The sequence below is a fragment of the Neopelma chrysocephalum genome, unplaced genomic scaffold (assembly GCF_003984885.1).
Source record: "Neopelma chrysocephalum unplaced genomic scaffold, ASM398488v2 Primary Assembly neopelma1_141, whole genome shotgun sequence".
Lineage (NCBI taxonomy): Eukaryota > Metazoa > Chordata > Aves > Passeriformes > Pipridae > Neopelma > Neopelma chrysocephalum.
The window spans coordinates 484,987-497,547 of record NW_020897803.1 but is presented as its reverse complement, the minus strand read 5'-3'; the positions used below and the strand labels follow the sequence as shown (position 1 = coordinate 497,547).

Here is a 12,561-nt window from a genome sequence, read left to right as displayed (position 1 = left end):
CCAGGATCTTGTAAAACAATTAACTATGTCATTTTATTAAAACTTGCATTTTATATTTCTGTCCTAGCGTTTGACATCCTCTGAAAACCTTCCTGTAAAGGCTTGGCTGGTGACCAGCTCTGCAAAGCCGATTGAAAGAACACTTTTTTGCTTCTATTTTTGTTTGTAGGTTTTCACATTTGTGGAGCAGATGTTCTTTTGAAATTCTTGATGCTATCAAGAGAAACTCCTGGTGTAGCTGAAAGTCATTCCAAATTGCTCTTGACTGCCTTAGCAGAGCAGGAGCTTTGCACAGTGCAGTGGGTTGGGTCCCCCTCCTGCCTAAGGTACAGATGGTGCTGCAGCATCAAGGACCAGTGGAGAGACACAGGGAAGCCCAAAAATACAGCCTAGACTTCAATATTATGCATAACATGTAGCGAAGGGGCAGCTCTTTTGAACTTTAATAATGTATTCTGAGCTGTTTGACTGCTTCCACATGGCTCAGAACACGGCTGGGGAAACAATATGGGAAATGATCAACAGATGAGTTTAGAATTGGAGTCATTCTGCATTCCCCCCCCCAAAAAAAAAGGTATTCCAGTCCAGGTACTCTGTGGTTTCTGGCTGAAAGTAAATGTATGTGCTTGTAGAGCCCCAGTCATTAAACCTGTCCCAGGGACCAGGGCAGGAAACGGGCTGTTGTTCTTTGCACATAAATGCAGGATATCAGTGTTTTTCTTAAAAGGCAAAACCCCTAATTCTGATCTTGGGTGCAATCTGCAATTACCCAGAAATAGAAAGATAACTGATTGGTTTCTTTTCAAGCCAACTTGCTTGAAAACAAATTTTAGTAGTTCTGGTCCTTCTTATGGACTTTATAGGAGAGTAACTGAACCTTTGCGGGTTTGTGTTTTAATTAGCTCACAGAGGAGGGATCTGTGCTGGTGGGTTGGATGAATGAAGGTTTTAGTGTGGAATTGTTGCCTGTAGGAAGGCAGTAAGCGTTCCTGTGTCTGGCATGAGTTTAATTAAGTACAAAAGTCCTGTTGATGAAGTAAATCCTTGGAAGGTGCTTGGTTGGAGTGGTGGTTGAGAGATGCTCAGAGTGGAGCTGGTTCACTGCTGAGGACTGACAACCCTCAATCAGAGCTTTTTCTAGAGGTCCCACAGAACTTATGTCTTCACTTTACTTGATATGCAACTCTCCTATCAGCGATATGAAAATGTGTTTTAGTAGAAACAGTGGCTTTGCTCATGTTTTAATATGAGTCTCCCATGCATTCCTCTGATCTTGGCTGTTGGACAGAGAGAGAGCCCTTAATCCAACCAATCCTTTCATGCTCTAAAACCTCAGAATTTAAAGATGGTTATTCTATGGACTTTTGGTTGTTGGAGGAGGAACGAATGCAAAGGTTTTGATTTTGGTGGGGGATTTTTTTTCCCTTCTTCTTTATTTCTTTTGCTCCAGGCGAGTTCTCTGGCAAACCAAATCCACTGTAATCCCATCAGGAGAGTGTGGTGATGGTTTTGTAATTTATGTTGTATGGTTGTCTTAATCCAGGCTCTGTCACTGTAGCAGCAGATATGAGTCCAAGCCACCTCATGACTTGGCTGTGTCCATGTGGAAATAATAACCTGGAATAAATGCCCTCCTGGTGCTCAGTGCAGGACTGAGGGGGATTTTCTCCCAAAGTGATTTTTCTTTCTGAAACTCAGATGAGCAGAAAAAGCATTCCCAATTTCAGGGGTCTTTTTCTGTGACAAACTGATTGTTTGGGAGGAGTCACATTTTGGAAGCTTAGAGGATGCTTGCCTGCAGCTTACTGTCAGGAATTATGGAAACAGGTGTGGAATTGTAAAGGAATTTATCTTGGAGTGGGATTTTTCCATGTTTCAGCAGGTAGCTCAAGCAGCATGGGATTTGTGCACTTGCTGTGTGTGTGTGTATTGGAGGCCAACTGGGACTTCTAGAGGGTGTTAACATCTGCTGAGACCTCCTTATTAAACTGGTGGTGCTTCATCCCAATAGCCTGAAAGATACTGGAATTTAGAGATTTTTTTTGTTTGTATTTTAACCACACAAGGGATAAATGCACTGTATTATTTGTTTATATTTATACTTTTATATTTATATTTATGATTTATAGATACAGCTTATTTATATTAAGTATTTTATGTTTGTATTTATATGTATATATATATTTGTAGTTATGTTATTATATTGTTATGTTTGTTTATATTTTAACCACACAGGGGATAAATTTCTCTGCAAAGTTCCCCCAAAGTTTTGAGATTCAAACTTGAAAGAGGGGCTTTCTCCCTTTCAAGTGCTGTTTTCTTCGAAGGTATTTTTAATCTGGGGACTTGTTAAACATGTAGTTTATAAATCCCTTCAGTGACAGTTGTCATGTGGATGTCATAATCTGAGGTTTGGAAAAGCAACTTGGAGGAGTCAATACTGGGGTTAAAGTCAGTCAGTGTTTGAAGCCTTTCCCTCTGCTACGTGGCATCTGATTTGAATGCTGGGTTTAATTATGGGATTTAAAATGTTGATATAAACTGTATAAGCACCGCAGATTTCCATCAGTTGTGTGTCAATATGTATTTTTCCTGGTTGGTGTCACTGTAACAATTCCATTTCTGATTCCAGCAGACACTGAGACTGACAAGTGACCCTTGCACACAAATAAATGTTTGGAACTGGTGAACACAGAATGCTGTGCTGAAATTTGGTCTTTTCCCCTGATGGCTGTGTTTTCATTAAGCTCCTGTTACAGACAGAAAATGGAAAAAGGGGAAGGAGGTTTCACACTCAGATTGACTGATTATTTTGTCCCTGTTCTTGGGTGGGTTTTGCTAATACAAGTATTAAATGGAACATTTCCTTAAGAGGAATAAATCTCTTGGAACTGCTGGACAATCATCCCACACTTTCTTAAAAGCCCAGTAAATTAACTGACCGTGGTGTTATGTTCTGTGGGATTTAGAAAGCTGTGCTGATTTTAGGGTTTTTTTTTCTGTTCTTGCAGCTTAGGTATCAGCATGGGCTGAGTACTCCAGACCTAAGGCAAACTCTTCCCAACCTGAAAAACTTCATGGAGATTGGGCTAATGGTGAGATGGTAAGTATTTTTGGGGTTTTTTTTGGAATTAAAACAAAGAGGTGGATGCTACAAAACCATTTGGAGGTAAGGATATGTCACAAACAAGCAGCTCCTCTTCACAAGCTGAGCGTGGTTGGTGAGACTGGGACTCCCCCAAAACACACTCCATGGAAATGGCCACAATATTCCAGTTTTCCTACCTTCTGTTAGGATGATGTAGGAGGGGAAGCCTGTGTGAAAAGCAGTGTTCCTCACCAGAGGGAGGTGAGTTAATTGGTGCCTCAAGACTGTATCTAATGGTTGGTAGCAGGGGCACCCTCTGTATTATTCTGCCTTAGCCTGGGCAGTCTGTCTTAGAGGTTTTGCCATCACAGGACCCTCTCATTGTTTGCTGTAGGTGATGCACAGTCATTAGCAACACAAAGCACGTTTTTTGGCTGGATAATACTTCCAAACATTTAGGAATATTAAGCACAGTTCTCTGGGAGTATCACATTCCCTCCCCTCGCCCGTGGATGTCTATGCCTCATTTCCTTCTCACCTCCAAAACTGGTGTGAGTAGTTGTTCCTTTTTAACCTTTCTTTTTTTCAAGGCTAATGATTCCAAACAATGCCCTTAGTGCTTCCTAATAATTGAAATGGAAATGAGGCTTTCCAACTCGAGGGGAAAGCTGGCTAGACATTGATAATTGGGCAGAGTACACATGCCCTCTGTCCTGTGGATAACACCTGATCACCTCTGCTGGAACAAGCAGCAAAGCCACCAGCTGTTAGAGTGAAGATTGGAAGGAATTTTGTGTTTTCAGGATACTGCAGGTGAATCATCTGACACCCTGTGCCACAAACTGGAGTCAGTAAAGTATTTCCAGGCTGTCCTCGGCTTGCAGGATGAGAACAGGGGCACAGGATGGTTTTTATTTACGTGTTCCCTTGCACTGCCAGGTTTGTTTGGTCCTCAGTTCCCTTTCTGAGCACCAGACCTGGGCTTTCCCGAGTTCCAGTTCTGTCAAACCATCATGAGCTGGTAAAAACCAATACTTGCACTGGGCTTGGTTTCTCCTCGAACAGAACTGCTGTTAACTCCTGAGCCATGCATCGAGCTCCCTTTGGCTTTTGACTCCAGACATCTGCATTTCTCTGCAGCCTGGACTGAACTGAATCCCTGAGATATTCAGTGTAACTCAAATACATGGTTATTTCGGGCTTAGCCTTGCTCTGATGAGCATCACTTTAGATTTAAAGTACATAATAGTTTCTTAACCTCTTTAGATTAAAACCAAACCAACACAGCCCTGCACAGCTTCAGTAGAAGAGCCCCCCTGTTTCGTGCATCAGAGCAGATTTGCCTTTCAAGCCTCTGGGGCAGCTCTGGCCCTGTGGGAGGGCTGAGAGCCCAGTGCCTGTGCAGGAAGGTTTGCTGGCTGGACCCCTCTGCCTGGGGAGATCTGTGTTGCTTTGGTTCCTCAGGCATGACACTGCAATGATTAATCCGTGTTTTCACATCCCTCCACGTGTGATTTATGGCAGCAAGCTTGCAGGTCTACAGGCTCTGCTTCCCTCTTCATGTCTCTCCTGGCACCAATATCCTGCTGTGTTTACTTTTCTCCCCCCTTGCCCCTACTGCAAAATATGATTTGTGCTGGATGCAGACAAAATCAAGACAGATCTGTTGGTTCCCTCACACTGTTGCAGGGGCTACAGAGCTGCAGAAAGGGACTTTCCTGACATCAGATCTGGATGTTGAACCTGAGGGTGAAGGATGATGAGCCAAAGTTGTTGTTGATTTAAACTGTCTCGGTTGTGGTCCCCTGAATCTTTTCTGTTTCCTTTTGGGAATAATTCTCCGTGTCCAGTTTTTTAGTCCTGGAGTTTCACTGGCTTCCAGAAAAGCAGCTCAGTTTTCAGATCAGCTTTTTGCAGATGCAAAAGGCCCTGTGCAATTTTTTCTCTTAAATTCTTCTGAGCATGGAGTTTATTCCAGCTTTTGAGACCAAAACACAGAAATGTTAAAGAAACCTTAAAGATCATCCAGTTCCAATTCCCTACCTTCCACTGTCCCAGGCTGTTCCAAGCCCCATCCAGCCTGGCCTTGGACACTTCCAGGGATCCAGGGGCAGCCACAGCTTCTCTGGGCAACCTGTGCCAGGGCCTGCCCACCCTCCCAGGGAAGGATTTCTTCTTGATGTATAATCTAAGTCTCCCCTCTTTTAGTTTAGAGCTGTCTCCCCTTGTCCCATCACTCTCTGCCTGCTTAAAAAGTTGCTCTCCCTCTTTTTTTAGAAGCCCCTTTCAAATCTCTCCTTGCACATAACCTGGATGTTTTTACATGATTTTATTCAGGTGTACCTTTCACAGGCTCAGGCTCTTTAGATCGTGGTTGCATTAAATCAAGAGCCTGACTGACTCATTTTCTCTCCTATTCTTCAGCTTATTTTTGTTTCACCCTGTGTAACTTCTGAGGGACAGTGTGATTGTTAACAGCAAGTAAAGAGCTCTCTGCAAACTTGAGCAGTCCAGGGAGGAGGTTTTTTCCTGGTGAATAGACAACAGACTCTTCTGATGCTGGCAAATACAAGATACTCCTTTGGAATGGCTTGTCTGTAGTCAGGCAGATGCCCTTTTGAGTTGCATTTAAAGGCTTCCCTCAAAAATACTCGTGTGCCAAGGCTTGAATTTGTGTTTTGAGGGTACATCTTGATTCATGTACTGCTAGGACCAAGAGGAGCCCTGAACTTTGGAGTCCAGAAAAACTCTGGTAGCTTAATTCATGAAGATTTGAGATTTTTTTTTAACGTGCCTTAGAAATCCTTAGCTGCCAAAAGATGCAGATCCACCTCAGCTTCATCTTGGCAGCCTCCCTGTGGCTGTTGTACCTGATTGAACCAGGAATCTCTGAGAAGGTGAGAATCTATTATTGCTTTTTAGCAGGGCTGACACGGCCTTGGCTCCGAGCTGCTCTTGGAGCTTCAAACATCTCAGGGATGGCCATAAACCAACCTAAACACCTTCATTTAGCCTTCTTGCTGCCATGAGGTCATAGTTTGCAACAGAAAAGATCAAATGGTGTTTAAGCTGTTGGGGTTTTTTTTTTTGAAAGCATTCTCATACCAAAGCGCTGTAGCTGTGGATTTTGGCTCTTGGCCAGGCAATCAAGATTTAGTATTTTAACCAGCTGTGATCCAGTAATGTTCCTCAGAGGAAACATTTTGTGGGGAGGAAAAGATACATGTTTGAGCCTGTGAATTGTGTTCTGTCCCTCATACTGCTTTACAGCTTCTCTGAGCCCCTTGCAGACAGATTAAATAATCACGAGTGAATCTGACTGAAGGAACTTTTTATCAGAACTGCAAACAACCAGAAAGTGTTCACTGAGAAAATAACTTCAGAAATGTTTGTGTCCTGCTTCAGTCACTTTCTCTCGCCTGTTTACAGTGGGCAGGCTGTTCCTTGTGCCTCAGAATGCCCACATGGACTATTTATTAACTAGTGCAAACTAACATTTGGGGCAGAAAAGAGCTACTTTGTAATTTTGCTGCCAGGACACTTACAGCTGAAGTTAGACTGCTACAAATTGGCTTTCGAGGTTTGGATGCAATTGAAACAGTGAGATTGGGGATGATGTCATTCTCTTATCTACAATGTCCAACAAACCTGAGGTTTTCTCTCTCTTTTTTTTATTTTTAATTTAGCAGTCCTGCTTTCTGAGAGGAACTGTACATGTATGTAACCAGCTCTAGTCTCATCCAGCCTGATGACTAAAAGTCTTCAGGGCCTGATGACAGTTCATCAGCTCAGGTTTTATACTCCTCCAGTCCCAGGCTGTTCTTTGTGGACAGGCATCCACACCTGTTTGCTGCCTCAGGAGATGGGCCAGGGAATTGGGGCTGGAAGCTGGAGCAGCTCGACCCCAGTAATTCAGGTCAAGGCTGTACCTTGGAGCAAACCCTGCAAGCCAAGCCCTCCTCACTGGGGACAGAACCTGACGGTCTCTAAACTTCCTGAGCAGTTGGAGGATTTGCTTTCTAATGTGACTTCCTTTTTGACATGGTTTTTGTACTGCTTCCATGAGCTGTGAAGCTCAAAGGGCAAGGGGGAATGGCTTTAAACTGCCAGACAGCAGGTTTGGATTGGATACTGGGGAAGAATCCTTCCCTGGGAGGGTGGGGAGGCCCCACAGGTTGCCCAGAGAAGCTGTGGCTGCCCCATCCCTGGAAGTGTCCCCTGGAATTGGGGAGGCAGCAAAACCTGAGATCTCCTGCCCTGGAAAGCCCCATCTGCTTCATTGCAGAGTGTTCTGTAATTGGAGCAGTGATCTGCAGGACTCAGTTGTCACTTGTCCTGAGGAATCAGTTCACATAAAGGCAGGATGATGTGCCCCTGGAACCAGTGAAGTGTCCTGATTGATATCTGGCTTTGTGAATATTTGCACATCTTGCAGTTGGGGTAAATTCCTACAGCTTGCCATCTAACTGTAAGATAAACAGAATCTCATCAAATAAGTAATACAGATTATTCATTTATTTCCTGAGCAAGGGCAGAAGGCTCTGAGCTGGGGGAAGGGAGGGCCAGCAGACCATCCCCAGTATATCTGCAGTGCACATTGCCTGAGCCCAGCTCACGAGCCTCCTGCCTCAGATCCTTGTGTTTGTCATATTACATCACTTTAAAAATAAATGGTTGATTGTGGAGGGGTTGGTTGACAGACAAAGCTGCAAATGCTTCGTGGAGTTTGCATTCAAAAGGTCTGAAGCAGCTGTTGGAATCTTAAGGAAACGTTGATGTTTTTGCTGCTGCCTCCATGTGTGGCCCTTCTTCACTCCTGCAAATGTGTGTCCTGAAAACCAGCTCCTCCTTCAGGTGATTTGAGGGTTTTATGGAAGAGAAGGAAGCCCTAACAGAGGAATTAAGGGGCAGCCTGGGAGGAGGTGGAGTGGGAGAGGAAATGGAAGAGCAGCAGTGCTGCTCACTGCCCTGCCACGGGGACACACACTCCTCACAGAGGGACTCGTTGCAATCAACTTTCTCCTGTTTACAAGGGGCAACAAAACAAGAAAAGTCCTGTGGAAAAGGATCCCCAATGGGGACTGCTCATAACTGCTATTCCAAGATTTTCCCCTGCAAGGCAGATCCCAAAATGTATCAGGCCTTGAGCAGAAGGAGTTTCTCTGAAATGGAGTTGGTGAAGGAGGCTCATCCTGACAGCAGCTGAATCTCAGAGTTATGGATATAACTCTATGGAATAGCTGTATTTTTGTTATTATTGTTTTAATTTGGAGGAAAACGAGCTGGTTGCTTATGTTAATGTACATATTATGTATTTGCATATAGGGTGGTGGTTATATTTGGATAAGGATCAAGCCAGTGGAGGAAAATTCACGTAACACAGCCCAGATGGTGGCAAAGGGGGTGTTCCAAATTATAGAACCTGAGACAGTGAAAGTGGTTTGTGGAACCGAATTAAATAGTGAAGTCAGAAATTAAATTAAGCTTGATTGGTTCGTGTTCCCCAAGAAACAGAGGCTGATGACTGCCCAAAAGTTTTGGAATGATTGACACAGAAAAGCAGAAGGTCTGGCAAGAATAGCAAAGTTGGTGTGGTTTTCCTCCTTTGAGCAGCTGTTAGAAAAGTCCACTGTTGAATTCTTTGCTGGTGGAGGATTCAGCCATTATTCCTCCCTCTTGAAGAGTTTATGACGGCCCAGTACAGGCCATAAATCCATAAATGCACAGTCAACAGCAATAATTCATAAAGCGCAGCTCGGTCCTATAAAACGGTGTTAACAGCCCCAATTAACATAATGTGGTGGTTTCTTGGGTGATTGACTCTCCAAACCATGGGGCTCTGTCAGAGCTCCTGCACAGCCTCTCTGCTTCCCAGGGAAGTTGTCCTCTGGGGTACATTCTGTGGTTCACGCAGCACTAAACACGGGGAGGGTTCAGCACTTCAGGATCCAAGTCCTTGGCCAAGCAGAGCCCGGGGTTGTGATGAAAGAACTGGTTAAACGTCTGCCTTGCTGGGGAGTGCCATTGAACCTGTCCAAAATACCAGCTAATCAGCATAAGGAAAGAGCTGGGTAGAAGAACCAAAAGTCAAAAGGGCAAAAAAGTAGCCGTGGTGCAGCTGTCTGTTTTGTGGAGGCCTCTGTCAAGCAATAACAGCATTCCTGCTGATTAAATTAGGAGGAGCCATCAGGACGGACAGGGAGGGATTAACCACTGAGGAGTGAAAGGGGAGCACATTCATGAAAAGCAAATCAAAAACCCCCAAAAAATCATTTACCCTAAACATCCTATTTACTTTTGGCAGTAAAAGCAGTGAGACCCCTCTTTCCAAGGACCATTCTCTGCCTCCTTCTTTTGCTCTTTTATCGTGCTCATTTCAGGGTGACAATCTTCAAATTTTCCCGTGCTGCTGAGAAGCCTTGAGCTGGATCTGCATGGTGTAATTTCACAGAACCATGGAATAGCTTGGGTTGAAAACAATGTTTAAATGCCATCTAGTCCAAGCCCCCTGCAATGGGCAGCAACGTCTTCAACTAGACCAGGTTCCTCAGAGCCCTGTCCAGCCTGACCTTGAATGTTTCTGGGTGTGGGGAATCCACCACTTTTCTGTTGAAGTGTTTCTCCGCCCTCACTGTAAAAAATGATCGATCCTGCCTTCCCTTGCAGCGACCGGCACCACACGTCCAGCGCCATCCCCGTCCCAAAGAGACAGAGCTCCAGCTTCGGCAGGTTGCACCTTGGCTTCTCCAGCGGGCTCCCCTCCCCAGACAAGGGACCCCGGAAACGAGCCACGAGCACCGGCCACGAGAGACTGCAGTATAAAACTCCCCCTCCCAGCTACAACTCTGCTTTAACCCAGCCCGTCCCCGCGGGGGAGCCGCAGAAAACACCCCCCGGGCCCATCAGCTCTTCCCTGGACTCCTCCAAGGGCAACGCCGGGAAAGGCCAGGACTTGTGCGGCAGCTTGAACGGGGAGAGCGGGAGCCCAAAGCCCCCCGTGCGGCGGGACCCCTCTCCGGGCGGGTGCAGTGCAATGAACGGGGCGGTGGGGCCGGGCAACCAGGGGCTGCCCCTGGCCGGCCCCGCGCTCTGCTGCGCCGTGGAGCAGGCCGAGGAGATCATGGGCATGGAGGCCACGGCCCTGGGCCCGGGGGGGGAGCAGCTGGAGGACTTGAGCTCCATCCCGGTGGAGCGCGCCGTGGCCGTGGAGTGCGACGAGCAGGTGCTGGGGGAGTTCGAGGAGTTCTCGCGCAGGATCTACGCCCTGAACGAGAACATGTCCAGCTTCCGCAGGGCCCGCAAGAGCTCGGACAAGTGAGCCGGGGCGGGGGGGAATCAGTGCTCCCGGGGGGGAAATCGAATTGCACTTATTCTTTATATTAATTATAAAAATAAAAAAAAAGCTGAAGCTGTTCCTTTGGTGTTAGACGAGTGGACTCGAGCACGGTGACGCAGGATCATGGTGTGTGCACAGCCCCAGGTAAAGGTTTGTTCTGCTTCCAGTCTGGTATTTATAATCTGTTGGAATTCTTTTTTTTTTTTTTTTTTAAGGCCTTGAAATCCATTTATAAAGGCTTTCCTTGAAGCGACTTCTAGTGCTGATCAGGCCCTTCTATGAATATTTGTTGATTTCTTAATTATTCTTTAGAGTTAAATTTATTTTAATCTTTTCAGAAGAGGAAAAAAAAACCAACCCTTTAATTTAAAAGTACCTTTATGGTAAGACATCTTTGCCTTCTCCCAGGTACTCCTGTGTGTGCTTGAGCAATGTAGCCAGTGTTAGAGAAATACCATGGATTTGTTGCAGTTGAACAGCTTCCTCTGGGCTGGGCTCTGGAGCCTGTGAAGTTCTGGTTTGCACTGATGGGTCTTCAGTTGGCAGTGAGGACATGCCAGAGAATGAGCACCTGTGGGATACCTGCACCTGGTTAATCAGAAGTGACACCTGGGGGTTTGTCCCACTCCTCCTCTTCTCCATACTCGCTCTTCCTTCCCATGGAATCCCTGAGGAGTAAATCACCTCCAGGGTTCTGTCCAGTGATCTCAGCCTGACCCTTCCCCACTGGGGTTGGGCACAAGTAGAGACCTGATGGACCCACTGCCACCACAGAGGGTTCAGCTGCCACCCTCCCAGGGCTCTGCTGGGGACACAGGGGCACTGCAGACACCTTCCTAAAATCCCTGAGAGTGCAGTCAGTGCTTTGGAATTAGACAAACGTGTAGAATTGTTCCACCCTCTGCAGGAAGGAGGCACTTCACATGATTCATCTGAATTAATATCCTTTTTTTTAACCATCTGTACTTGGGAGGAAGAAGCTTCCAGGGCTTTGCTGGAGGTGCAGGTCAGCACTGCCACACGTGTTCAGCTGCACTAATGGGAAAGCAATTTGCAGCTGCTCTGCCATTCCTGGTGTTTGTTTCCGTTTGGATTTCATTGCTCTTGCCTTCTATATTGTGTACCCGAGGATCTGGGCTCACCTGTGAGCTCTGAAATATAAAAATATATAGCAGAATAAAAAGCACTTCATCATGCCTGGCTTTCTGTTCTTCCCTGGTTTTATGCTTTCTTTTGAACCACGACCTAGTCTTTCCCTGCCTTCATCGTAAGACCAGCCTAAATTCCCTTGTTCAGGTGTGGAATTGTATAATCTCAGCTCTCTGTTGTCAGAACAAGATGTCTGTGTGAGAAGCAATATCCATAATAGCACTGTCCTAGGATCTGCCTTGTTTCCAGCTCACACCTTAGTGATTGTGTTGAATGATAGTCACATCTCCCCTGTTAGCTCTGGCTGCAGCTGGGGGGGTGGATCCAGCCTCTCTGCAGCCTTTTGTTGGCTTTGGTCTGTCCCAGGATGAGGAGCTGGGTGGGAGCACTTGGAGAACTTGGTTATTTGAGACACTGAATGTGATTTCAGGTGCAAAGTTGGGCGCATCCAGGAGCATCTTCTCCCCTGAATCAGCTCCCCTACTCCAACCTCATAAAAGCTCCCCCAGAGGAAGTGCTGCCATCACGTTTGGGAAGGGATAGATAGGAAACTCCTGCTGTGAATACCCTGAAGCACAGCACTGAGCAGTGCTGAGCAAAGATCCTCTGCCCTGGGCCTGTGTCTCACCATCTCCTGCAGGGGAAGTTTCGTAACTGGGCTCAGCCCTGGGAGGGGATCTGGTGCCCTGGAGGCAGCACAGACCTGTTTGTGGGCGCCCTGGTGTTGCTGTGTGACAGAAAGGCATCACTTGTGTGTGGTGGTGACTCCTCAGAGCCGTGGTGAGGTCTCTGTGTCTCGTAGGCAGCTCTGGGGGTCTCGGTGTTGGGATTGGCTGTGCAGGGCAGCAGAGGGGCTTGGCAGCATTTCTGTTTTCGTGAGTTGCTCGTTTTCTCAGGTTGCACAAACCAAATGAAGTCTAGTTGTGCTCCCCAGTGTTGTGTTGCTGTTCCTGTCTGAGCCCTGTGATGGTTTATGTGTCAGACACGA

General features: G+C 46.2%; 1 protein-coding gene across 1 annotated transcript in view; it reads left to right on the top strand.

The window, feature by feature from the left end:
- Window positions 1–11,620, top strand: part of UVRAG (UV radiation resistance associated) — a 60,104-nt gene extending 48,484 nt beyond the window's left edge. Inside the window, exons 14-15 of the mRNA XM_027699813.1 lie at window positions 3,012–3,103; window positions 9,755–11,620. Of these exons, the coding sequence (XP_027555614.1) occupies window positions 3,012–3,103; window positions 9,755–10,406 (744 nt within the window). The 3' untranslated portion in view covers window positions 10,407–11,620. The remainder of the gene's footprint in view (window positions 1–3,011; window positions 3,104–9,754) is intronic.
- The last annotated feature ends 941 nt before the right edge of the window (window positions 11,621–12,561 follow it).